We start from the raw sequence: 27030 nt of genomic DNA, 5'->3' as shown, positions 1-27030 counted from the left end.
CACGAGCACACATGCACAGTACCAGAATGAGAGGAGGGCGCGGTGCCCTGGCGGGGGGTGTCCCTGGAGGGCCTCGCCTGGAGGAAATAGGCGAGGCCCTCAGTTCACTGTGGCTGAACTGAGCTCCACAACTTACTGCACAACTTTGAACAAGTTCCCTTCTGACCCTCAGTTCCTTCATCTGTAAAGCGGGGACCCTAATAGTACCTACCTGATAACATTCTGGTGCCAGTGGAATGTGTGCTGTGTGCAGGAAAAGTATTTGCAGTTTTGCCTACAGCAAGTGTTCTACCCATTACCATCGTCACCGTCACCATTACCATCAACAGCCTCTGGAGGCCAGGGGCTTGGTGTGGTGCCCAGTGATAAGAAAGGCCTGTTGAGGAATTGCAGTTTTAAGGAGGTAGAAATCACAGGACCGAGCTGGATTGGGCATGGGGCGACCCAGGTTCTGCTTCTGGGCCTGTGAGTGGCACTGGCAGGATTTGAACCACTGTGTCTCTTGCCCCACAGGTGATCGTGTGGGGGAACTACGGGCGGATGGAGCGGAAGCAGTTCATGGGTGTGGCTCGCGTGCTGCTGGAGGAGCTGGACTTGACCACCCTGGCCGTGGGCTGGTACAAGCTCTTCCCCACCTCCTCCATGGTGGACCCAGCCACAGGCCCCCTGCTCCGGCAGGCATCCCAGTTGTCCCTCGAGAGCACCGTGGGGCCCTGCGGAGAGCGATCTTAGTGCTGGAATGGGGAGGGGCTCCCCAAGATGGCCTGGAGACCACCCAGCCCTGACCTGGGACCCCAGGCCCAGGGGCACATTGAACAGGAGGACGGGGCTCTCCCCCACAGTGGGGAAGCAGAACGGGGAGACCTGCCCCCCTTGGGCCCCTCCTCACCCCTTCTTTGCCTCCTACCCCCTGAGACCTCCCCTCTCCCAACGGGATTGGCTACACTTTTGACTTGGCCGGTTCTTGACCTGGTGGATGTGGTGCAGTCCAGAGAAAGGAAAGATTGAGGTGGCAGAGCAGACCACTCTCCCTTCCCAAACTCTGTCCAACTTCTCCCCCTTTTTGCCTCCTCGGAAGCTCGCTGCCCAGAGCCATGTCCAGAACCCAGCCGGCCATCTCCATGGTGCCAATTACCAGCAAGTGTCTTTCCTGCGGCACCGGGTTCAGGCAGCTACTCCTGCCCCAGAGATGAAGGGGCAGCTTTGCAAGGATCCGGAGCCAGCTCCCAGGGGCCCAGAGCCCCCCACTTGAAGAGGAGCTTGAGCTTCCCTCTGCCTGCCCGTGGAAGGAGCTTTGCCGCAGCCTGTCCGAGTCCATCCGTCCGTCCCCTCCTGCCTGCCCCTCTTCTGGTGGCTCTAGGAATTGGGGTTCAGCAGGGACCAAAGGAAAGGAGGAGGTGCCGGGGGCCTGGCACAGACCCCTAGGTGCCTCGCTCCATGGGATTGCAACAAGCTAGTTTAGGAACCGCTGGCGGACTAGGAAGAATGTTGTCGTCTGTGTTCTGGTGGAGGAGCTGTGGAACCTGAGTTTCCAGAACCCCAACCCTAGAGAGCATTTGGGGGTGCTGTATTGGAGGGGGAGGCTAAGGAAAGTTGGGATTGGGACTGGTGGTGCCAAGATAAGGGTTTCTCAAATTGGAGAACCCCTCCTTGTTGCATGAGGTCAATGGTCATCTTGTCTACCCCCCCTGCCTCCAGGCCAGGGGGCTGGGGAGGCAAATAGAGCCCCCCTATTTTAGTCTTTTTAAAAAAAACATCCTATACTAAGGGCAGAACCCACTGCCCCGGCCTCAATTACCTTGGCTGAAGGAAAGATGGCGGTAGGAGAGAAAAGTGAAGAGGCGTGAGTGTAAGAACTGGGAGATTCCTTTTCCAGCAGGCCTGGGTAGCTGCCTTCCCAGCCCAGCCCTCCCTGGGGCCTGCGGGAGCCCTTTTGCATGCAAGGGAGGATGGAGGCTGGCCCCTCTTTATAGAAGCACATTTCTGCCACCTCCCCTGGGAGGCACCCAGAAGCCTGCCACTCTTTACCTAGTCCCTGCTGTGTAGGGCGTAGTCCAGGTTAGCTAGGTAGAGTTAGTGCTCCAAGCCCTGGGGCCTGTTCTTAGCTCATGCGTAGTCCTTACAGAGTCCCAGGACCGGGGGTGGAGAGGAGCCTCAAGTACATTCCAGGAGACCACTGTCTCCTCGCTGGCCTGGGCCTAGATGGGGCAGCCTGGCTCACAGGAGGCCAGCCCCTCCTCCTCCGCCCCCTTCCTTCCCTTGTCCCCGTAGGGTTATAGCTGGAGCTGCCTGTTATACTCGGCTGTTCTGATTTATTATTCTTGGTACTGACTTTCTTTATGAGGGACTCCTAAGGGTTGTAGGACCTTGGCAGAGGGGGCCTGGTCTCCATTAGAGGGTGTTGTTTTCTCCTGAGGACACCCAGGCTGCCTTTGGTCCCACCCTGTTCCTGGTCCCGGTCCCGGTCCCAGTCCCACCAGGCAACTCCTTCCACCCGGAAATTCTTCCCTTCCCTTAGCCTGTGGAAGCCCTGGGTATTCTTTAAAGTTCTGGTCAATGTATATCACCTCCACAGAGCTGCTTACCCTGCACTGGGAAGGGGAGATGGAGACGCCCCCTTTACCCAGGAGGTCTTCAGAGTTTCCTGGGACCTCGGTGGGTGGAATCCCAAGGCTGGGGGCGGAAGGAGCAGGGCTCTGGAGGGATTCGCATTCAAGGCACAGAATTGGCCCCTTGCCTGTTTGTTTTTCTAACCAGTGTGATTTCTCTGCTGTTCGTTTATTACTTACCATTGGAATATTTTGAGCCAGGAGAGCGCCTTCTCTCTCCAGCCATCACCGCTGTGGTTGTTCAGGGGTAGCTTTTCAAAAACAGGGCAGAGCCTGGCTGTCCCAACCAGAGGGAGCAGGGGCTTGGCCCTGACAGCCTGAGCCCTTCCCCTGGTGTCTGCACAGCCTTTATAAAGAGAGAGAGAGCTCCGAAGCAATAACAACACCTGGGGGTGGTCAGTGAGGGCCCCCTCAATGATTTTCTTGTTTGTTCTGTGAAATCCCGCTCACCTCCTGGAGGGGTGGAGCAGCTGGGGGCTGGAGCCCTGTTTCTTTGTGTCATCGTGAGCATGTGCCCCTTCCCAGGGGCTGTGACCATTGGGTGTGGGAACTACGGTCTGTCCTCACCAAGGGATGGGGGTTTGGGGAGGGGAGTGACATTTTCATCATTAGCTTCGGAGAAGCTTCAAGCCCATCCTGTCCCCGCTATTGCCTGGCCCCTTGCTGACTCAGGCTGCACTGTTTGAAGAGGAGCAGAGAGGCTGGCACTAGGGGCCACTAGGGGGCTGGGGTCTCCAGGGGATGACTGTTTTCAATCTCTGGGCCAAGATCACATGCAGGATACCACGGGAAGGAGCCATCTCCACTCTCCTTCTCCAGAACCCCCTTTGCATAGCAAAGGGGAAGGGCCTTTGGGACCATTAGTCCATTTCCATTTTACAGACAAGGAAATCAAGACCCAGCTTGGGGGAAAAGCCACCCCTGGAGTCACCTGTGTGTTCAGTGGCACCCCCAGCCTGGGTCCCCTCCTCCCAATAGAGGCTGAGCCGGAGCCAGGGCAGTATGAGGTGGGGCTGCCACTGCCCATACCTCCTCCTCCCTTCTTTCTTTGAAGCCTAATGGCCCCCAAAAGATGGGCAGGACAAGCTGTAGCCCATCTGAGAGGTTGGGAAACTGAGGCCCAGAAACAGGAAGTGACTCACACAAGACCCCTCAGCAAGGGCGCAAAGGGGGAAGAACTAGGGGCTCCATTGTTCTTCAGGCGACAGGAGACCGTTGCTCCAGTGCATGTCTGCTGGGACAAGGATTCCTGGCCTCGAAGCCCTGGGCTGCACAGCCCTACTGGGCTCCATCTCTATAAAACAGTGACTTCTCTGGGCCTGGGTCTGGGGGAGAGGGTTGCCAGGGAGACTCAGCTCTCCTGGGGGGCTGGCCCAGCTGACTGAGGGTACACAGGATTGGGTCTAGACCTTGATGCCTGGGTGGAGGGCCCTTGTAAGGGGCCATAGCCTCTTCAGAACCAACTGGAGGGAGAGTTAGGAAACACCAGCTCCTGCCTGGGGCAGTGAGGGAATGGGAGCAGCTGTGGGCGCCTCATTTCAGGCAAGTCCTCCCCAAACCTTCAGATGCAGTGAGACCTGGCCTTCCTGTTGTGCTTTTCAGACTTTGTTTTCAGAATGCTTTTACCTCGAGTGTGCCCTTCGGCCCTCACAAGAGCCCCTGGGGAGTAGGTGGTGGCCTGTGCCGTCATCCCCATTTCAAAGCAGGGAGCTGAGGTCCTGGGAGGGGAAAGTGCTCGCCTGAGGTCCCACTGTGTTAGTGGGTGGGCAGGACTGGAACTCGGTTCTCCAACAGCCCAGAGCTCACTCTTTTACACCCAGAGGTGGAGCAGGTGGCTTAGGGGGTGGTTATGTACTTCACAAGCCAATTCCCTTCAGCCAGGAGCTCCTGGGTGCATTTCCGTGTCAGAAACAGTACCGAGTCCCACCCCCTCTGGAGGCACAGCTGTTGCGTCAGGCAAGGTCACCTGCATTTATTTATTGAGCAGCAGCGCTGTCAGGCCCAGGGACCGAGCCCCTCTCCCTGTTCCCCTATGGTGTCTCCGAGGCCCTCTGGGAGGGCCCCACATCTGGAGCAGCACCTCAGAGTGGACAGAAAGCATTAGCGTCCACAAGCTCACCCGACGCCGAGCCTGTGATGTGGGCTGATGGTGCCCGTCTAACCCAGCGCTTCAGGGAGGTCAGAATGGAGCCGAGCCCAGGGCTGTGGGCATCACCTCTGGAGCCCTTTCACTTTATGACTGCTTCCTGGACGGGTGGTGGGAAGGCAGGAGCCCGGGTCCTTAGGCTGGGGGCCTCTCTCCATCCACCTACCTTTCCCTCATTCCCTCTCTTGGAGCAGGAGCCGCCCAGGCCTTTAGGGAGGGAGGGTTTCTGGGGCCCTTGGGTTGGAGTGGGGTCGCGTTGCATTGTGTTCATGACCATGTAGCTCATGTTGAAATTAAAGTTTTTGGCTTTTCTAACCTGGCTCGTTCATGCTTTGTGTTGAGACAGCCCTATCTGGGAAGCCAGGGGAAATGGCTGAGTGCCACGGGGTGCCAGGATGCCACACCTCGGGCTTTGTCTCTGCCCCCTTATGGTGCAGGGGCCTGTTCCAGAAAGTCCTGCCAGAGATGCGTAAGAGGGAGCAGGGTTCTGGATGAACCCTGTCATTCTACAGATGTGGAAACTGAGGCCCTGGGAGAGGATGCGATTCTCCAAGGTCATATTGCTGGTGATTGACAGGACCCGGAAGAGAGCTCGTCCCATGGCATTCTGCTGTGTCCAAGTGGCCCCAGTGACATGGTGGGTGGGTGACAGCAAGGCCTCCCTCATCCTGAAGTGGGGCTGGCCAGGGACAAAGAGCATCAGCCATCTGGGGGAAAGAGGCCATCATTCACACATGGGCTGATTCCACTCTATACACTGGGCAGAGAATGAGATCGTTTAGCACAGAGATTGACCCCCTTGTCCACACTGGACTGTACACGGTCCCATTTGGTCCACCTTTGTTCCCCATGCTTCTCGTAGTGTGAGCATCTGACCTCACTAATTGCAGCAAAGATTCCAGTGTTGAAAGTTGCACATTTCAACCGTTACTCAGAAAACCAGCCTCTTCACAACAGAAAAGTTGCTCTGGAGGGTCGGCTCTGAGGTGGACCTGTGCAGAGCCTCTCCTAAGTGCTGATGTGGCCACGCCCTCATACAATTTGGACTACAAGGAATTTGCTCCTACAGGGTGACCCTGGAGCCTGGTTTGTGCTTATGGTGTGACTGTAATATGTTTTTGGAAAGGAGGGAGGGGACTTAGCCACAGACAGTAATGAGAAACTGCTCGTGGCAGAAGACCGCCTAGGGGCCCGTCATCCGTCTCCAATCCCTGGGGAGGGTGTCCTGATAGCTGAAGCCAGACCCTCCCATTCCAGATTCGACCCTGGCCTGGGTGGGGTTGTCAGATGGACTTCCGCCGGGCCCCAAGCCTGGGAGCCTGCCCGCCACGCACGACCCCCGGGCTTGAGGGGGGCGAGAAGCCCAGGTTGTCGCGGGCGCACCTCTCCAGCTTGTGCACGTGGCAGGAGACAGAGGCGGAGCCCACGGAGCGGGCCAGGCGGTGGGGCAGCCAGAGGCCACGGCTCTCGGGCGCCCCCGGGCGGCACGGGCTGGGGGGGCGGGCAGCGCGCTCGGGCCAGTCGGCGCTGGCAGCGAGGAAGCGCAGGACCACCAGGTTGAGGAAGGCGCCAATGACCGTGAGCCCCAGGAGGATGTAGAGGAAGCTGAAGGCCACGTAGGGGAGCTTCTTCTGCAGCGCCTCGCCGCTCTGCAGTGCCACGAAGTCGCCGAAGCCGATGGTGGTGAGGGTGATGAAGCAGTAGTAGTAGGCGTGGAAGAAGGTCCAGCCCTCGAAGTGCGAGAAGGCGACGGCCCCGAGGGCCAGGGTGGCGGCACACGCCAGCAGCCCGGCCACCACCAGGTTCTCCGTGGACACGCACGTCCACCGCAGGCACAGGCAGCGCTTGGCCGCCAACAGGAGGCGCCGCACCACCGCGTTCAGCCGTTCGCCCAGGCTCTGGAAAGTGACCAGCGTCAGCGGGATGCCCAGGAGCGCATAGAACATGCAGAAGACCTTGCCGGAGTCCGTACCCGGTGCGGCGTGGCCATACCCTATGCAGGGAGAGCGGAGGGGAGGGCTGTGAGCGCCCAGCTCCAGCTGACAACAGTCCCGCCCGCAGCCTGCCTGCCCGGCGTGTCCCTCCCCGTCCCCGGGGCTGGAAGGGCATCTCCAAATACTAGTCCTAACTAGGTAATTCATCACCCCAAACTGCAGACAACCCAAGTGTCCCTCGACTGGGGAATGCCTGTGGGGCATCCAAACACTGCAATTTTTTTCAGCAACTGAATGAACTCCTGTAACTTGCGGCAACCAAGGATGGATCTCAAATGTCTAAGCTGAGTAGAGGAAGACGAGCTCGAAAGCCTACAGACCGCATGGTTCCCTATAAATGACATTCTGGAAATGACAAAACTGTGGCGACAGAGAACAGATCTGTGGTTGGTTGCCAGTAGCTGGGGTTGGGGGCAGGCTTAACTACAGAAGGCATGGTAGAATTTTGGGGGTTGATGGCAATGTTCCGTCTTGACCGTGGCTGCAGTTACATGGCAGGTATTCATCTGTCAGGAGTGTACACAGGAAAATGGTGAGTTCTACTGTATGTAAATTATGCCTTGATGAAAAAAAAGCAAAACTTTCCCCACTTTCCAGCTACACCCCGAGCTGCTTCCCCAGTCAGCATGTCCTCTCCACATGCCTTTTCTCCTGACTACCTCCCCCTCCACTGCTCAGCCTGCCCGCACTGAACACCTTTTGGTTCTGATTGTCTGGCGTGGCGATTCTTACTGGGTCCCTTCAACTACTATAGGGAATCTAAACACGACTGGGCAATCTTGAGTCCTGGAACACCGCGCCATTGCAGGGGAATGAATGGGTATCTCATTGTGTGTCTTTTCCTGGAAAGAGGAGCAGTTGCTTTCATGGTATTCTCAAAGGAGCCTGTACCCCAGGAAGAGTCAGGAGGCCAAGAAGAATGTGCCTCCTCTAACAGATTGGCCCTACCTGCCAAAAAGTAAAAACTACAAATCCTTTGACCAAGGTAGTTCCGCAGTTAGGAAGTTAGCCCTTCAATATACACACATGAGCAAAAATATGTGTGCACTTGGGTCGTCATTGCAGCATTGTCAGTCATAGTGAAAATGAGAAACAATGTAAGTGTCCATCCAAAGGGGCCTGGTTAAATAAATTATAGTGCCATCCAAACCATGGGATACTACAGAGTAGCAGTTCTCAATCGAGGGTGGTTTTGCCTTTGAGGGGACACTTGGCAACATCTGGAGACATTCTGGTTGTCACAAATGGGGGTGAGGAGTGGGGATGGCTGTGTGCTACTGGCATCTAGAGAGTAGAGGCCAGGGACACTGCTAAACATCTTGCAGTGCACAGGACAGTCCCCACAGCCCCAAATGTCAGTAGTTCCAAGGCTGAGAAACTCTATAAACAAGATGACGCAGCTCTTTAGAGACTGACATAAAAACATCAACATATATTCTATAAGTGAAAAAAAGTAAGAGACAAAACTGTGTGTATAATGTCTATACAATGTGTGTGTGTGTTAAAGGAATATATAGGCAGAGAATATATCCAGAAGGACATACAAGAAACTGGCAACTGTATTTGACCCAGGAAGAGGAATTTATGAGCTGAGAGACAGGGTGGGAGGGAGAATTCCTTTTCATTCCATACCCTTTTGTGCCCTGTGAAGTGTGTACTGTGTGCATATATAACTTATTCAGAATATCAGCACTACATACATTTAAAGGCCTGTGGCTCCGCTTCCACATTTCTGTTGCATAGCCCTATCACTTTGCCTCTCTGTTACTTTTGGGAGAAAGGGGGTCTGCTCATCACTAGACTTTGAGCTCTTTGAGGGCAGGGACGATGGTGGTGTAGTCCCCATCACCAAGGTCCTGCACAGAGCCTGATGTAGACCAGAAGCTCAATGAAAGTTTATTGAATCAAACCAAGCTGAAGGGGGTGCTGGTGAGAAACAGAAGAGTCTCTTTAGGAATAAAAGGCTTCCAGCTGTTTGGGACTGTGCCAGGTTTTGGCAGAGAGTGAAATGAATAATGATAATAACTAATAATGACAGTAACTAACCCATGTATGTACTCTGCATGGATTATCAGATTTAACCCTCCCAATGACTATATGACATGTTGTTATTCCCATTTTATAGATAAGAAAACTAGGTTCAGAGGGACAAAACTGCCCAAAGGCCACAGGCCTGAGCTATTAACCAGCACCCTCCACAGGCCTGAGCTATTAACCAGCACCCTCCATGGGCCTGAACTATTAACCAGCACCCTCCACGGGCCTGAGCTATTAACCAGCACCCTCCACAGGCCTGAGCTATTAACCAGCACCCTCCATTGCTTCAGTGCCTCTCTCCCATCCAAGCAAAGCCCAAATTCCTGGGGCCTGGCACCTGGCTCTCTGCAAGGCTGGCTTAAGCGGACTAGACCACAGAGGGTGGTGGTGCCCCCAAGTGGCCAGAAAAGGCAAAATTCCTCCTGTTTCCACTTGAGTCTCTTACATCAGCCTCCGTACCTCAGAGGTAAAGAACCAGGGTAAGAGGCCAAAACCACATGGCAAGCCTCCAAAGAATGTAGATAAAGGCAGAGAGAACAAGTTGATGGCATCCCAGACCAGTGGGCACGGTAACCAGGAGGGTCTCAGGTGTACCAAGATAGGAAGCAGGGGTGTCCATGTGGACAGGAGGGGGCAAAAAGAGCTGAATAAGAGCTGGAGCCACATTGGCAAATAATGAATTATTACAAATGAATAGTGCCTACTTGGCTTCAGGCACTGTGCCAAGCATGTCACATGCTTGACCTCACTGAAACCTGGCAGTCACCCAGTGAGGTAGGAACAATTGCATTTTGCCTTTGGGGAAACCAGGGCTTGGACAGGTGGAATCAATTGCCAGAGAAGGCAGGTGGCAATAGAGATGAGAACAGAACTCCAGTCTATGCGATTCCAGAACTCATACTTTTAACTCCACTGCAAAAACCACAGCTCATATTCACTTGCAAGAGCATTATGGGGAAACTTTCTCCAAGGCACTGGCTTTCGGACTGGTGATCCAAGCCCCGGGGGGGGGGTGCCGGGACGTTCACAGCTGGAGCCTGGGGAGTGGCCGGCACCAAGCCTGGAGCCCTGCAGAGCCCACTTCTCTCCTTCCTGTTCCCCCAGGCTTAGGCTCAGCAGGTACCAGCCAGATGGTAGTCATGGCAACAGCTGGTGGTCCAGATGCTCCAAAGGAACTGCTCTGCATCCCTGAGGGCAGAGTCCAGAGCCTGTGGTTATCAGTCATTCCTTTAACAAGTATTTATTGATCATCTACTGCATGCTAGGCACGGGTCATACAGCAGTCCCTAAGACAGACTGGGTCCCCATTCTCATGGGGTAACAATAACAATTGCAATAATTAAAAAATGATCTTTTCTTTGTAGTGCTCTGTATGTGTCATGTTTTAGCACAGGCCTTGTCTGTGCATAGTCTGTCTCCTGAATAATAATTCTCACCACAGCCCTGAGATAAGGCCGATTAGCGATACTATTTTACAGAAGAGAAAACTCTGGCTCAGAGAGGTTGAGCAACTCGTCTAAGGTCACACAGCAAGTGTGAGGCAACCAGGCAAGGAAAAGCAAATCCAGCCACTTGGTCTCCCAGCCCCGCTTCATCTATCTCCAAGCCCCTTGGACGTTTTCTGAGCACTCCTGGGTCAGCCTTTTGGCAAACTCGATTTACTGATTCCTCCCGTCCCTGCCTGCGTGGGCTGACAGCTCCATTCAGCAGAGGGGGGCAAAGGAGACCAGGGAGACAAGGGAGGCGAAGGAGACGAGGGAGGCGAAGGAGATGAGGGAGGCTCGGTGAGCCGAAATGACCCGTCCAAAGTAGCTCAGCTGGGCGGGGGCAGAGGTGGGACCGAAAGCCAGAGGCGCCCCGGGACAGCTGGGGCTGGAGCGGGCGCGGAGGGAGGCTCCGGGCGGCTCACCGATGGTAGTGATGACGGTGATGGCGAAGTAGAAGGAGCCGGGGAACTTCCACTGGCGGCCGGCGCGGTGGGGCTCAGCCTGGCGCGCCAGGCGCTCCAGCTCGCGGTAGTCCTCGGCCGAGAAGCCGAACTTCCTCCGGAGAGCGCCCCGCTTCTGGACCAGCAGTCGCCGGCGGCCGCTTTCCGCCTCGGACTCGAGCGCGTCGAAGACAGCAGCGCCCACCAGCAGGTAACACAGGGTGCACAGGACCAGCCCGGCCGCGCGCACGCTCGGCCTCCGCATGGCGCCCCGGCCCCGGTACCCGCCGCGGTCCCAACCTGCTCCGTGTGCCCGGACCGCGCGCTCCGCCCCCTCCAACCCCGGCCCCACGCGGCAGGGTTGTGACGGGCGAGGCGGGGCGACTGCCGGGAACCTGGAGGCTGGGATCGCCACGGGTGGGGGCCGGAAGAGCCGCTCCCCTGTCCGCCTCCCACTCGCCTGCCCGGGGTTCATGTGTCTGTGAATAGTGAGATCTGAAGCAAAGGCCCAAACCCCGGGCCTGCAGAAGTCCTGTTCCCGCCACTAACTCATGTTGTGACCTCGTGCCAGTCTTCCTTCCTTCCCTCCTTCCTTCCTTCCTTGCTTTCTTCCTTTCTCCCTCCCTCCCCTCCCCCCTCCCCTCCCTTCCTCCCTTCCTTTCATTCCTTCCTTCCTCCCTTCCTCCCTCCCTCCCTCCTTTCCTTCCTTCCTTCCTCCCTTCCTTTCATTCCTTTCCCCATCCCTCCCTCCCTTCCTCCCTCCCTCCCTTCTTCCCTCCCATCCTTCCTCCCTCCCTCCCTTCCTCCCTCCTTCCCTTCCTTCCTCCCTTCCTTTCTTCTTCCCTTCCTTCTGTCCTTCCTTCCTCCCTCCCTCCCTTCCCTCCCTTCCTCCCTTCCTCCCTTCATCTCTTCTTCCCTTCCTTCTCTCCTTCCTTCCTTCCTTCTTTCATTCAGTCAGTCAATCCTCTGACAAATATTTACCAAGCACCTACTGGTGCAAACAACATTCCTGTTGTAAGTAAAAGTGATATCCTAGTGAGGAGGGCCAGCTAACAAACAAGAAACTAATTTAAGACAAGAGTGAGAAAGAAGGAAAAGGGATAGTTTCTTGGGGAAGGTGAACCCCACCATCTAAGGTGGTGCTTAAAACAGAACTGAGCATGACTTGGCAGCCAGAATAGCAGAGGAGCCAGTGTCGCTGGAGCCCAGAGAACTGGGGGGCAGATACTTTGGGGGAGCAGAAGGAAGGCAAAGGGGCAAGTTCACACAGGGTCTTACAAGCCCTTATGTGGGTTTATTGAAAGCCATGGAAAGGCTGTATTACAAACACAGGCAAACAAACACACACGCAACACCACCACGATGATCTGATTCATATTTTTTAAAGAGCCCCTGGCTGTCATGGGGAAAAGGGATGGTGGCTAGGAGTGGAGGCCAGTTCGAAGGCTAGTGTAGTCCAAATGTGTGAAGATGGAGAGAAATGAGGGGATCCGGGATGCACCAGGGAGGTGGAGTTGGGCGCCCAGCTGGCCACATTGCCCAGCCTTTCTTGCACTTAGCAGGGTCTATGTGACCAAGCTTTAGCTCATGGAACATGGGCAGAAGTGACATATGCCACTTCCAGGCCTGGCCCATAAAACCTTGCCCTACACGTGCTCCATCTCTTTCCCCCACCAGACGGCTGAATGCAGAGAGCTAAAGTCTTTAGAAGAGAGGGAGCCCACAAGGTGGGAAAAACCTGGGGCTGAATGACACATTGCAAGGTCGTCCCCCAACCCCCAATCAGGAGCCCCAGTTTTGAGCTTCTGTTGTATTAAGTCGCTGACGTATGTTAAGCCCCTGAGGCCCAGCCTGCCGCCTAGGCCCTCCAGGTCCCAGAGGAGGACATACTTCCATATGGAAGCCTCTAGAAAGGAACTCAGTCCTGCCAATACCTTGATTTGAGCCCAGTGAGACCTGTGTAGCCCTCCACCCTACAGAACTAGAAGATAATACATTTGCCTTAAGCCACTAAGTTTGTAATAACTTACTGCAGTGGCAACAGGGAACTAATACAGTGGGTGTGAGGATTAAATGAACCAGTAGATGTGGAGCCGGAGAGCTGAGCTTGGCCCTGAGGATTTGTCTAGAAGTGTGAGCCACTGTTACAGATATCACAAGTGAGCAGATGCCCGGGCCTGTAGGGATGTCCAACCTAGTGCCTGTCCGACTCAGTTCCCAGGCAGAATTGGGCCCCAGTACCTGGTAGAGAGGGCCTGGACCCCTTCTTCTCCCGAGAAGCAGGATGAAGCTCAGTGGGCCGGAAGCAGCGTGCTGGTGCCACTACCTCAGCCTGATTTTTAGCAACAGCATCAGTAAGTTTAATATTCCGATTTCTGCTCAGACTTCAGAGGAGCAGAAACCTGGGCTGAAGTCTCAGAGTCGGAGTGAGTGGGACTCCAAGGACCCACAGCCCAACAAGAGCCCGAAAAGAGTTTGTGGAGACAGTGGGATGTGGGGAATGGCCTGATCTTAGGGGAAGGGCAGGGCCCACTCAGGGGAGAGTTAATGAGGGCATGGTTGTGGACACAGCTGGAGTCAATAAGACCTGGGTTTGAATTCCAGCTCCTCCACTTCCTAGCTGGGTGTATTAGTCTGTTGTCACACCGCCATGAAGAACTACCTGAGACTGGGTAATTTATGAAGGAAAGAGGTTTCATTGACTCACAGTTCCACATGCCTGAGGAGGCCTCAGGAAACTTACAATCATGGCAGAGACCAAAGGGAAGCAAGCTATGTCTTACATAGCAGCGGGAGAGAGAGAGAGGAGGGGGACTGCCAAACACTTTTAAACCATCAGATCTCGTGAGAACTCACTCACCATCACCAGAACAGCATGGGGAAAACTGCCTCCATAAGTCAATCACTTCCTACCAAGTCCTTCCTTCAACATGCAGGGATTACAATTGGAGATGCAATTTGGGTGGAAACACAGAGCCAAACCATACCACTAGGTGTCCATAAACAGAACACTTGTACTTCCCTGTGCCTTGGTTTTCTCATCTGAGAAACGGGGGTAGTAATGACCCTCACCCCATAGGACCATGTAGAGGATTATAGAAGCTGTTTTGTGTCACTATCCAGGTGCCCCTTAGCCAGTAGCTGCTTCTCCTCCTTTTTCACAACTGTCTGTGTGCAGATGCCGAAAATTCTTTTTCCAGAAGCAGGGGCAGGGCCAAACACTCTGCCTGTGCGAGGCATAATCACAGACATCACTCACAGGACTCTCACCTTACAGCCCAGGACACAGAGGCACTTAACCTGCCAAGAGATACTTAACCTGCCAAGTCCTCCCAGCCAGGCTGTGGCTGAGCCAGGATTGAACTCAGGGCTGTCTGGTTCCCCAGGTCATGATCCTTGTCAGGCCAGATGCTGCTGGCTTTATCCCCCTCCCATCGCCTCTCTGGCTCTCACTTGCCTTGTCTCCGGGATGGGGCCGAGGATCCGTGGCTGGCTTTGCTTGCCCACTGTTGTGAGGGCCCCATGATGCGCAGCTGAGAGGCGCTTGGTCAGGTGTGCCCACTGGGGGTGGATGTTACTGGGGCCATGGGGGAGCTGTCTGGCTCCGTCAGGCAGATGACTCTGCCCTGTGCTTGGCATTTTTGGTTCAGTGGCTCTATTTTAAGCCAGAGGAGGTTAGACTTTGTGTATGTGTGTTTCTTAGGTTGGAAAGCTGTCAGCTGAGCAGTCACCAAAAACAGCAACACCCGAGGCACCTCCCCCTTCAGCTTACCTCCCTCTGCCTCCTCCCCTCCTTCCTCCTTTGGAGACCTGAGGGAACCCAGTGATTTTCCTCTGTCCCATCGCCCCAGAGGCACACCCGCGTCCCTCAGCGGGGCCTTGGATTTTCTTCTTTCAGAGCTCCAAGGTTGTCAGCTTTGAGGATGACAAAAAAGGCAATCCCAGTCCCAGGCTGGGTGCTGGGCATGCTTCTAAGCACTTAGGAGTCTAGATCCTTCCGAAGGCTTTGTGAGCCAGGCAAGCCATTCCCATCTCAGGGAGAGGAAACTGATGCTCAGAAGGAGAGAGAGAGACTCACCTAAGGCCACACAGGGTAGGGCAGTGGCAAAGAAGAACATGGGTGTTAGAGTTAGCCAGACCTTGGTTGTGTCTTGGGCAAGTAACTTCACCTCTCTGAGCCTCAGTTTCCTTGTCTGTGACCTGGGGCTAGGAATGTCTGCCTGACAGTGTTCCCATGAGGATTAAATGGAGTGTATGAAGAACTGCTCAGCACAGAGTATGCCCAGCAAATGTTAGTACTGTCCTCCACCCAATTAATTTCTTCTTTGCCCTTTTCCACACTGCCTATTCCCCAGGGCTACTGGGATCTTAAGGGATTGATTTTTAATAGTTAGACTATAGCCCAGTAATTTTCCAGAAAGCCAGAAGACCTGGCACGTTCCCTAATAACATCTCTCTCTTGTCTCTCTCCTGAAAGAATGGATTATTTTAACCTCAGGGGACAGTAGGTGCCAGCTCCTTAGAGGTGGCCGCTGTGGCTTTTCTGTAGCCTGACTGTCATTTAGGGATCTGGGTTACAAGAAATTAAAAGCTGTCTCTTGCTAATTTAAGCAACGTTACTGGTAGGAGTTTGGGGTCTCTCATAATTTTCTGGGCACTGAAAGACAAAACATACGGTTTGGGGGACCCAGAGAGATGGAATCTTGAGTATCACCAGAAAAACACATAGCCACACCCAGTGGGGGAAACCACTGCTCCCAGGCCGATGAGGATATTATTTGGGGGACAAATGACAACTGTCTGAACAAGACTCTGTCTCTGATGGGTTTTAGGCAGGGCTGCTCAGAGAGGTCCTAACATGTGTTTGTGACCATTTCCTTGGAGCCATTGAGAGTTTGTTCTTCAGCCTCATGAGGATCCATATCTCTGAGTTAATGGAGTTATTAAAACCCTTACTCTGGGCCGAGTGTGGTGGCTCATGCCTGTAATCCCAGCACTTTGGGAGGCTGAGGTGGGTAGATCACTTGAACCCAGGAACTCAAGACCAGCTTGGGTCACATGACGAAACCTTGTCTCTACAAAAAATACAAAAAAATTAGCTGGCATGGTGGTGCACGCCTGTAGTCCCAGCTACTCGGGAGGCTGAGGTGGGAGGATTACTTGAGCCTGGGAGGTCGAGGCTTCAGTGAGCCATGATCACACCACTTGAGCCTGGGGAGGTCGGTCCATCAGCCACTGCACTTCAGCCTGGGTGACAGTGTGAGACCCTGCCTCAACAAACAGAAACAAAACAAAAAAACCTTTACTGTGGTTTGTTTTAGATTTGAAAATCTAAGTGATAGGAGTATAGAGGTTTGCTAAACCATTCTCTCTACTTTCATGTGTATTTGAGAATTTTCACAATAAAACACTTTTTTTTTTTTTTTTGAGATGGAGTTTTGTTCTTGTTGCCCAGGCTGGAGTGCAATGGCACGATCTCGGCTCACTGTAACCCTGCCTCCTGGATTCAAGCGATTCTCCTGCCTCAGCCTCCTGAGTAGCTGGGACTACAGCCACACACCACCATGCACAGCTAATTTTTTTTGTATTGTGAGTAGAGATGGGGTTTCACCATGTTGGCCAGGCTGATCTCAAAAACCTGACTTCAGGTGATCCACCCTCCTTGGCCTCCCAAAGTGCTGGGATTACAGGTGTGAGCCACTGTGCCTGGCCAATAAAACACTTTTTAAAAGAACATTTTATCTCTGTCCATCCCACCCTATTTTTTCCCCTGCTGTTTATTTGGTCTGAGTGGAAGGTGACTCTGAGAGTTACAGTAAATGAGAACATTGATTGAGTAGTTAGTATGATCCAAGCACAAAGCAGGCCTCACTTCATTTAATCCTCAGAACAACAGTAGGCATTGTTAATTCCACCCTATAGATGGGGAAATTGAGGCTCAGAAGTATGCAGAGATTTTTTTCAAAGTCACAATTCCAAGGAGAGGGGGAACCAGCTGCTGAGCTCTTGCTCTTGACAGCAGCCCTTCCCTGCCAGTGAGGAGCTTAGCATGGCACTGTTACAGGTGGCAGTTGCTGCCATATGGCAATTTGAGCCCAGTTGCTACAGACAGAGGCCTGTCCCTTTTCCTCCTGCCAAGGACCACCCCTCCCTTTCCCAGTCAGCATAATATGTTGGAATCAAGAGCTGTCTGTCTGAATCAACGGGGGCAGGACTTGCATTTCACAAGACATCATGGGCTAGAAAGAGTCAAGGCAAAGAAAGAGCCTGAGACGTGAAGAAATACATGTGCTAATGTTAGTGTAACACAGAGCTTCCCTACCCAATGCCTTAGCCAGTAACCATATGTGGCCATTTATAGTTAAATTAATTAAAATTGAATTAAGTTGAAATTTCAAGCCAGGTGCCATGGTGTGAGCCTATTGTCCCAGATACTTGACAGTCTGAGGCAGGAGGATTGCTTGATTCAAATACAGGCTGTCTGGTTCCAGAAACCTGCCCTTAACATTTATTCATAATCTTCGCTTTATATAGGCTAAGGAGGCTTTTGAGGGAAGGACAGCTGGTATAATGTCCTGAAGAAAGTCCTGCAGGGGCTGGGCACAGTGGCTCATACCTGTAATTCCTCTCAAAGTGCTGGGATTGCAGGCATGAGCCACCGTCCCTGGCCAATTCTGGTTTCTTTAAAGTGGGGCAAGGACCTGCAGACATTTGTATGGCAACTGGAGTGCAGAATCCCTCTAGATTCTTGTGGGTTTTTTTTTCTAGATGTTTTGTAGTTGTTTCTTCCACACCTAATTTGACAGTATTCTTTTTAGCAACCAGTCTTCATTCAGTTTTCAGAAAAACAAATCTCTTCCTTTTGCACTCATATTTCATCAGTTTATGGAATATCTAATTCAGTTACATTGTTACAATATTAAGTGTGCTTTGTGCAAACTGATTTGGGAACAGACCCAGCAGACTGTTGGCAAGCATGCTGTTCTACGGCCAAGAGCCAAAGGTGACCAGGGGCCTAGGGAATGGCTTACTAGCCATAAGCATTCAGTATGCCTGGGGCAGTAGCGTTGCATTCAGAGAGCATGGAGAGCGCTGGTTAGCCTGGCAAGCTGGTTAAACAGATTAGTAAAGAAGACTTTGTGCACTAACTCTGGAAAAGACTCCATAGTGTGGAATTGTCTCTGGAAGACATGTGCCCCACTGGAGACTACATTTCCCAGCATCCTTGGCATCTAGGTGTGACCATGTGACTAGTCTCCACCAATGGAATGTGAGCAGGAGTGGTGAGTGTCACTTCCAGGCAGGGCCTCGAGGAAGTAGGTGAGCTTCTCCATCCCTGTCTGTCTAGATGCAGAGAACCCAAAGCCCTGCAGGATGGCAAAGCTGCAACATGGAAGTCACCCGGATCACCACGTAAAGGAAATCTCTCCAACCAGGAACAAATACCTGCCTTGCAATATTAGGTAAGAGATAAACTGCTATTGTGTTAAGCCACTAGATCTTGGGGGCTGTTCGCTATAGCAACTAGCATTACCCTCTTTAATACACTTCCCATATAAGGCTGTCATGAGGATTAAGTTAAATGACACACATGTAAGAGACTCTTAAATGGGACTTTTCCTATTGTCTCAGATTTACAGCTAAAGCCCCAAAACCAAGGACGGACAAGAGGTGTCAAATACCACCATATCATGCCTGCAGGACCTTTTTTTTTTTTGGAGACAGGGGTCTCACTCTGTCACCCACACTGGAGTGCAATGGTGCGATCTTGGCTCTGCAACCTCTGCCTCCTGGGCTCAAGCTATCCTCCCACCTCAGCCCCCCAAGTAGCTGGGACTACAGGCACAAGCCACCATGCCTGGCTAATTTTTGTATTGTTTGTAGAGATGGGGTTTCGCCATGTTGCCCAGGCTGGTCTCGAACTCCTAAGCTCAAGCAATCCAACCGCCTCAGCCTCCCAAAGTGCTGGAATTACAGGCGTGAGTCACTGTGCCCACCCCCTGCAGGACTTTCTTCAGGACGTGGAAGAGGCCATTGCTAGGCTCTCTCTGGTCCTCCAAAGGCCAGAGCCCACATTCCAGTTTGGGACATGGCTGCTTTCCATACTAGGATGGGATAATTTTTTAAATCCCTGGGCTGGGAGACAGGAGGCCTGGTTCTCAAATGGACTCTGCCCCAGACTTGCTAAATGACCATAGGAAAAACACTATTCTACATGGACCCCATTGTGGCCCACCTATACATGGCGGAGGAGTAGGCAAGAGAAACACAGAAACACCCTCTAAGTGCTTTGCTGAGGGCCCATTAACCTCAGGAAACAGAGCCCTGAAGATGTTGTGAGTCCTCTTCTCTCAGGGCCACGGAACCTTCCCCCCACCTCCTCTCCCACTGCCAAGCTTGATCCCCAGGGCTCTGAGCCACACATTCCAAGGTAGAGCTTGAGCCACACGAGTCCCCATAACCTTCATTTGCACCCTTCTTTACCTGCACGGTGTGAATGTTCACCTAGAGCCAGGAAAACAGCACAAGAGGTACCCACCAATGAGTAGTGGGTGTCTGGGCTGTTTCCAGACACCATGGCAACTACATTTCAGAGCTGGGCCTGTGTTCAAGGGACTCAGGCAAGTAGTTGAGATGATAATAATGTTAATGTTTGAAAAGATTGTGGCATAGTGGAATATTCTCCACCTTCCAGTTCCTTCCTAGGGCTTGGTGCATGTGCATATCTCCTTCCGGAATCCTGGTCAATACTAAGGTAAGATGAAAAAACTGTGGGTTTGGGATAAGCAGGAAAAAAGAAGCAAACTCTCTTAGTGGCGGAACTTACTGAAGTTAAGCTTCGAGTCTGTATTGGTCAGGACTCTTGGTTGCAAGTGACAGAATCCCAACTCTGTTAGTGTGGTTAAAGGTTAAGCTGCTGTAACAAAGATGCCCAGCAGTGCAATGACTTAAAGAAGACAAAAGTTTACTTCTTTTTCAACTGCGCTGCCAAGTTGTCAAGGCAGCTATGATCCAGGGGGCCACTCAGAGACCCAGGTTTCTTCATAGTGCACTCCATCATTCCTTAGGACAGTGGTTTCCAGGGTGGTCCTTGGACTGGCAGCTTCAACAGCACCTGGGAACTTGTTAGAAATGTCAGTTCTCCAGCCCTATCCTGGGCCTAGCGAATCAGGAACTTTAGTTGTGGGGCCCAGCCATCTGTGTCTTTACAGGCCCTCCAAGTGATTCTGCAAGTTTGAGAATCACTGCACTGCCCCAGGATACTATTCCTGTCTGCACAGTGGAAGCTGGGCACAGAGGGTTGCAGCCAATGGGAAGGGGAAAGAACTCGAAGCAGGCACACAAACTTGTAATGCTCAGGTCAGGAAGTGGCATATGTCACTTCCCTTCATATTTTATTGGTAAAGATTGAGTCACATGGCCACACCTAGCTGCAAAGGAGACTGGGAAATGTAGTCTAGGCATGTGCTCAGATAGAAGGGAAATCATCTGAGTAGGAGAAAGAGGCAGTGGAAAGCTCTGTGAACTCAGCATTCTGGTCACTGGGACAGTATAAAATTTGAGATCATTTGTTTCATGACTGAACCATGACTATCTGTCCCATGGTAAAATTCCTATACTAGAGAAAGAAGGTAGTTTATCCACATTCTTGTCTAACACTGACATTTAACATTTCTTTATTGTGAAATATTTAAGACATTGTGGCAAAGACTGATGGATGTTTGTGATAGCACATGAAATGTAGATAGACTACATTTCCCAGCCTCCCTTGCAGTTGGGTGTGCCATGTGACTGAGTTTTAACCAATGAGACAAGAGCAGAAGTTCTGTGTGCAACTTCCTGGCTCCGGCTCTCCATGAATTGATTGTCTGGGCTTCCTCCCTGACCTAGTCAGGCCTTACTGGATGCAGATGATTGGGAGAAGGAGAGAGGAAGGAGGAGCCCTAGACGAAGGATCCTGAGTCCCTGGATCACCATGTGGGGGAGCCCACCAAGCAGAAGCACCCATAGGGAATGTTACGTAACACACATAGACTTTGTGCTTTGGCTAGTAAGCATTTTGGCAGTGACGTTCCAATGGCGCTGGTGGTAGTGGAAGTGGATGCAGGTGATAAAGGGGTACATTGTCTGTACAGAATTTTAAAACAATAATGAAAAGGTCTAAAAGTCAATCTGCTTTTTATTATCACCACATGCCAGCAATTGTAAACATTGCCAATGTTAAAATATTCCTTCTCACCAGGGAGAAAACTCCCACTGTTAGAAGCATTTGAACCAGAGTGATTCCATCTTGAATAGGGGCTGGGTAAAATGAGGCTGAGACCTGCTGGGCTTCATTCTCAGATGGTTAAGGCATTCTAAGTCACAGGATGAGATAGGACGTTGGCACAAGATACAAGTCATAAAGACCTTGCTGATAAAACAGGTTGCAATAAAGAAGCCGGCTAAAACCCACCAAAATCAAAATGGCCTCGAGAGTGACCGCTGGTCGTCCTCACTGCTAGACTCTCACCAGCGCCATGAGAGTTTACAAATGCCATGGCAACGTCAGGAAGTTACCCTATATGGTCTAAAAAGGGGAGGCATTAATAATCTATCCCTTGTTGAGCATATCATCAAGAAATAACCATAAAAATAGGCAACCAGCAGCCCTCGGGGCTGCTCTGTCTATGGAGCATTATTCCTTTGCTTTCTTAATAAATTCACTTTCACTTTATGGACTCGCCTTGAGTTCTTTCTTACGCGAGTTCCAAGATCCAGATCCCTCTCTTGGGGTCTGGATTGGGACCCCCTTCCTGTAACACCACCACCTCCCCTGGTCCCTTGGTATGCCACTGGATTTCGGGTTTATTTATTACTGGGATCTGGTTTACCCTAGCTAATAAAGACAGGCATAAAGGTATAAATAGCAATGACGAACATCCATATGTACAACATGTTTTTTAAGGAAAAAAACATTACAAATATGACTGTTGACATGAACATTTAAAATAAATTTAGATTTATTCTGGCAACTGCAGTCTGATACTTAAGCAATCTTCCTGACGTGGGGAAAAGACTCAGGGAGACTTTGCATTCCACAGATGCCACATCAGCCATCTGGAGTAGGCAGCGCAGCACCAGTTTCTGCCACCAGGTTCTGATTTAGCCGACTTCTTGATTGCAACCTGTCTTACCACAAGGTCTTTATGATCTGTATCTTGTGCTGACCTCCTATCTCATCCTGTGACTTAGAATCCTGTGACTTAGAGTAGCCATTCTTTATTCCTTTACTTTCTTAATAAACTCACTTTCACTTTATGGACTCACCCTGAGTTATTTCTTGTGCGAGCTCCAAGAACCCTCTCTTGGGGTCTGGATTGAGACCTGATCCAGAACATAAAGATCATCAGCCATCTGGAGTAAGCGGTGATACCACCAGGTTCTCAAACTCTGGGTTTTAGTCAGATGGCCACAGAGCAGGGGTCAAGAGAGGAAGGCAGGGGAGTGGGACTGCAGTGAGATGTCTCAGAGACTGAGAGAGGCAGGGGGGTTAGTGGACCTGGAGGGTGTGTCCTTGAGGTGAGTGGTGGTGAGGGGGTTGAGAGGGTAGAGGGAGTCAAGTCAGTCACCTGTGTCCCAACCCTGCTGGCTTCAGGGCAGGGGAGAAGCTGCTGAAGAGGTTCACGTTAGGTTATTGGCCATCCAACAGAGACTGGATGAAAAGACCTGGCCCAGCGAAGACGTTAAAACCTTTTTCATGAAAGCCAGTGGTGAGGGGGCATTGGGCAGTGGAGGTGTGACCAGAAAGGGGTCCTGATCCAGACCCCAAGAGAGTGTTCTTGGATCTCCTGCAAGAAAGAATTTAAGGCAAGTCCACAAAGAGAAAGCAAGTTTATTAAGAAAGTAAAGGAATAAAGAATGGCTACTCCATAGACAGAAGAGCCCTCAGGGCTGCTGGTTGCCCATTTTTAAGGTTATTTCTTGATGACATGCTAAACAAGAGGTGGATTATTCATGTGTCCCCTTTTTAGACCATAGAGTGTAACTTCCTGACATTGGCATGGCATTTGTAAACTCTCATGGCGCTGGTAGGAGTGCGGCAGTGAGGACGACCAGAGGTCACTCTCGTCGCCATCTTGGTTTGGGTGGGTTTTGGCCAGCTTCTGCAGCCTGTTTTATCAACAAGGTCTTTATGACCTGTATCTTGTGCCGACCTCCCATCTCATCCTGTGACTTAGAATGCCTCATTGTCTGGCAATGCAGCCCAGTAGGACTCAGCCTTATTTTACCCAGCCCCTACTCAAAATGGAGTTGCTCTGGTCTAACGCCTCTGACAAAGGGGCCATAGATAAGGACCAGGCCAGTGTGATGGGGCCACTTGCAACCAAGTTTGTCAGCCAACCTGGAGGTGACGAAGAGGACTTGGCCCCTACTTCTGCCCTTGGGTTCTCCCTGATGTCATAATTCATGTCAGTGGAAGTGAAAAAAGATGAATTCTTGAGAATCAGATGGCTGAGAATGCACCTCAGACCCTAGACCACATTTTAGCCATGGAGAGGCAGGTGGCCTTTTCGTTAGCACATGACACATGGTGGCCATTGGTCGCCTCCCCTTTCCTAGGCAGAAAGTCGAGGGGTACCTCTCAGGGAGGCTGTTGGAGTTGCCCCTTGAAGACAGCCTCCTCCTGGCAGGTGGCCTCTCGGCTGTTCATGCATGGAAATGCCACAAGGAGGCAGCAGCACATCACTGCTGTCCTCCCCCGAGCTGGAGCTGTGTCTGATTTTAACGAGATGGGAGGTTTGTTAAAATAGATTTCTGGGCCCTACTCCCAGAGCTTCTGTAGGTCTGGGATGGGGCATTTCTAACAAGTCTCCAGGTGATGGCTGCTGCCTCTGGTCAGGTACAATGGATCTATCTGTTAGAAGTCAGGATAGTGATTATCTTGTGGGTAGTGAAGAGAGGGAGTCCAAGGTGGATTTTGGAGGTGCAGGCAATGCATGGTCCTGCTGTTGACCCAGGTACTGATTGCATGGGTGTGCTCATTTGTGAAAACTGGACTAACTGAACACTTTTATTTGTATACTTGTTTTTTTTTTTTTTGTTTTGTTTTTTCTGAGACAGGGTCTCACTCTTGTCACCCAGGCTAGATGCAGCGATGCAATCTCGGCTCACTGCAACCTCCGCCTCCTGGGAGGCCATCCTCCCACCTCAGCCTCCAGTGTAGCTTGGACTACGGGCATGTGCCACCATGCCCGGCTTTGGTATTTTTTGTAGAGGGGGTTTCACTACGTTACCCAGGCTGGTCTCGAGCTCCTGAGCTCACGCGATCCACCCGCCTCAACCTCCCAAAGTACTGGGATTACAGGCATGAGCCACCGTGCCTGGCCTTGTATACTTTTTATACTTCATTAAAAATTCAAGAAAGAAGAAAAAGAAAGGCAAGGAAAAGAGAAACAAAATGGAAAGAGAGGAGGAGAGAGGATGAGAGAGAGAGAGACAGAAGAGAGAAACGGTGAGAGAGAGAAACATAGAGAGATAGAAGAGAGAGAGAGAAACAGAGAGAGAGAGAGAGAGGCTGGGCCAGCTGCTGGTTCAGCTGGTTCTGACTTCCCATCCTGGATGGTGAGTGGTGATTCTATTCTTCAAGCCTCAGCTTCTCATCTGTAAAATGCAGATCACAGCAACCACCTCATTTTCAATAAGAGAAGGTATAGAAAGTGTGAAAGGAAAATGAAAACCCCAATTCACTCTGCCAAAAGGAAAAAACTAAGCTGAAAGTTGAGTCATGCAACAAGCTGCCTTTCCTTTGTTCCTAAGCAGAGAGCCACAGATAAAAGGCCAGGTATCTCCACGAGTAGCCACTCTGTGTTCACCTTATCTTATGTAAAGTTACAGAGCGTGAGACGAATACATGATTGAATACATAATTTCCCTACCTGCTCTTTTTCTCTTGCAATATGTGGATTTCCAGACCCTCCTTCTTTCCCCTCCAGCCTGCTTTCCCCTTTAAATACTGAAGCCCTCAAAGTCATCTTTAGAGAAAGGCACAGACCTCTCTACTGGGCATGTCCTTAACCTTGGAAAAATAAATGTCTAAACTGATTGAGACCTGTCTCAGACACTTTCTGGTTTACAAAAGCATCAAGAACACAGTAGCTGCTCAATAAGCAGTGAGACTGTAAGCTTCTCCCCTTAAGTGTGTGGGCTCCCCTGGGCGCCGTCGTTGTTCCTGGATCCCAGAGCAGGGCGTGGGAGGGCCTGGCTGTCTATGTTTGCTAGATTCATTTTAATTGTAACTAGTTAGGATGGGGAGGACCACGGGTGTCCTGGCAGACAGGAGGACCTCCTGGGGCCTGTTGATGCCCTTCACTAGGGAAACTTCTTCCTTACGGCTCTCGGCTGGAGGAGGATGGTGTGCCAAGGGCCCCAGGAACAGGCCCTGTGCCAGGTCCTTCAGCCACAGCTGGTAGCGGAGGCCTCTCCAGAAAGCATTCTGCCCCGGGACACTCAGCTTGCCCCGCAGACCCAGGCCAGCACTGAGGAAGTGAGTGCAGAAGCTTCCCATGGAGGAATGGCCAGGCCTGGGCACCTGTGGCCGTGAGAGCTTCAGAGAGGGTAAACCTGGTTTGCCCCTGTGACTTTGCCCCCGACACATGTTTCCTCTTCTCCACAAACAAGAGGATTCCCAGTCTTTGCCTTCACAATACTTGCCAAGAATTGCAGGCAGGATGATAATAATAGCTTCAGTTGAAGAACATGGAGGAATTACCTTCCTAATACTCACAATACCCCTGCGGAGTGGATACTCACTATTTTTTTTTTTTTTGGCAGAGTCTTGCTCTGTTGCCGAGACTGGGGTGCAGTGGCATGATCTTGGCTCACTGCAACCTCCACCTCCTGGGTTCAAGTGATTCTCATGCCTCAGCCTTCCAAGTAGCTGGGATTACAGGTGCGTGCCACCACGCCTGGCTAATTTTTGTATTTTTAGTAGAGATGGGGTTTCACCTTGTTGGCCAGGCTGGTCTCGAACTCCTGACCTCAGGTGATCCGCCCGCCTCGGCCTCCCAAAGTGCTGGGATTACAGGCGTGCTTGCCACTGCACACAGCCGGGTACTCACTTTATACAGCCATCCTGTGGGGTGGGCACTACTATTTATTCCCATTTTACAGATCAAAAAACTAAAGCACCAAGAGTTAAGATAACGGTTGCTAAAATTTATTTTATTTTATTTTATTTTATTTTGTTGCAGACTACCACAATTACTACTTGAGACTGTCACTATGACAGTTATTACTGTTACTACTTGAGACCGTCATTACAGCAGTTACTACTGTTACTGCCTGAGACTTCATTACAGGACTGAACGAGGGGATGAATTTAGAAATGAAAACTTAAGACAAAAGAAACTGTTGTAAAGGAAAGGGCCAGGGGAAGAAGAAGAGAACTCCCTGCTTCTAGTGAGCAAAGGCAGCCCCTGAGCTTCCACAGCCCTTCCTATTTATTGGGTAGAATGAGCAGGGAGGAGGAGGTAATGACTGGTTAGCTGGTTGATTGATCACAGATTCATATTGTTACTAACAGGCTTCAATTATGCCTAATCACAAGAAACACTATGCTTGGAGCGTGACTGCCCTCAGCATTCCTTCTGGATGGCAGAAACAGTTTGTCAGTTTGCCAACATTCTGCATTTATGAGAAATAGTCTGCTGCTTACTCATATAGCTTCCAGTGGTATACTGAGTTGATCATGACCCTCAATCTTTCGGCCTCCAATATTTATTTATTTATTTATTTATTTATTTATTTATTTATTTAATGAGACAGAGTCTTGCTCTGTCCACCAGGCTGGAGTGCAGTGGTGCGATCTCGGCTCACTACAACCTCTGTCTCCCCGGTTCAAGCAATTCTCGTGCCTCAGCCTCCTGAGTAGCTGGGATTACAGGTGTGTGCTATCACACCCAGTTAATTTTTGTATTTTTAGTAGAGACGGGGTTTTGATGTGTTGGCCAGGCTGGTCTCGAACTCCTGACCTCAAGTGATCTGCCCGTCTTGGCCTCCCAAAGTGCTGGGATTACAGGTGTGAGCCACTGCACCCGGCCCTAAGTTTTTTTGTAAATCACGTAACACTTTCAACAATCCTCTGTGTTGAGTATTGCCATTATCCCCATTTTAAAGAAGGGGAAACTGAGGCACAAGGAGGTTAAGTACTTTGCCTAAGATGACAGCACTAGGAAATAGCAGAGCCAGGATGCACACCTGGGCAGGTTGGCTGAGCCTACTCACTCTACCACTGCACAGTGGCGGCTCAGCTGTGAGGTCATGGGCCTGAGTCCC

At 51.5% G+C, this 27030-nt stretch overlaps 2 protein-coding genes and 1 long non-coding RNA gene across 8 annotated transcripts in view; 2 read left to right on the top strand and 1 right to left on the bottom strand.

The window, feature by feature from the left end:
- Nucleotides 1-5070, top strand: part of RIMS4 (regulating synaptic membrane exocytosis 4) — a 58926-nt gene extending 53856 nt beyond the window's left edge. For both annotated transcript variants that reach the window (XM_016937978.3, XM_016937977.3), the window contains exon 6: nucleotides 514-5070. In XM_016937978.3, coding sequence (XP_016793467.1) covers nucleotides 514-732 — 219 coding nt within the window. In that variant the 3' untranslated portion in view covers nucleotides 733-5070. The remainder of the gene's footprint in view (nucleotides 1-513) is intronic.
- Nucleotides 4567-11304, bottom strand: KCNK15 (potassium two pore domain channel subfamily K member 15). Its single transcript, XM_001152552.7, has 2 exons — nucleotides 10696-11304; nucleotides 4567-6748 (listed from the first exon to the last, which is right to left on the bottom strand). The coding sequence occupies exons 1-2, from the start codon at nucleotides 11186-11188 to the stop codon at nucleotides 6039-6041; spliced, it is 1203 nt and encodes a 400-aa protein (XP_001152552.3). The 5' UTR covers nucleotides 11189-11304; the 3' UTR covers nucleotides 4567-6038.
- Nucleotides 11305-17861: 6557 nt separating this feature from the next.
- Nucleotides 17862-27030, top strand: part of LOC100612711 (uncharacterized) — an 85831-nt gene continuing 76662 nt past the window's right edge. For 3 of the 5 annotated variants that reach the window (XR_010154237.1, XR_008541193.1, XR_008541192.1), the window contains exon 1: nucleotides 17862-18176. This is a non-coding gene — a long non-coding RNA (uncharacterized LOC100612711). The remainder of the gene's footprint in view (nucleotides 18177-27030) is intronic. The other 2 variants (XR_010154236.1, XR_010154235.1) reach the window with 2 other exon arrangements.

Source organism: Pan troglodytes, chromosome 21 (genome assembly GCF_028858775.2).
Source record: "Pan troglodytes isolate AG18354 chromosome 21, NHGRI_mPanTro3-v2.0_pri, whole genome shotgun sequence".
Taxonomy (NCBI): Eukaryota; Metazoa; Chordata; class Mammalia; order Primates; family Hominidae; genus Pan; species Pan troglodytes.
This window is presented reverse-complemented; position numbering and strand designations above follow the sequence as displayed.

Excerpts from the sequence above, each read along its gene's own strand:
- KCNK15 (XM_001152552.7), bottom strand. The coding sequence starts at position 11,188 with ATGAACCCCGGGCAGGCGAGTGGGAGGCGGACAGGGGAGCGGCTCTTC. Across the intron at positions 6,749-10,695 it reads CACCGTCATCACTACCATCG|GGTATGGCCACGCCGCACCG; the intron begins GTGAGCCGCCCG and ends CTCCCTGCATAG.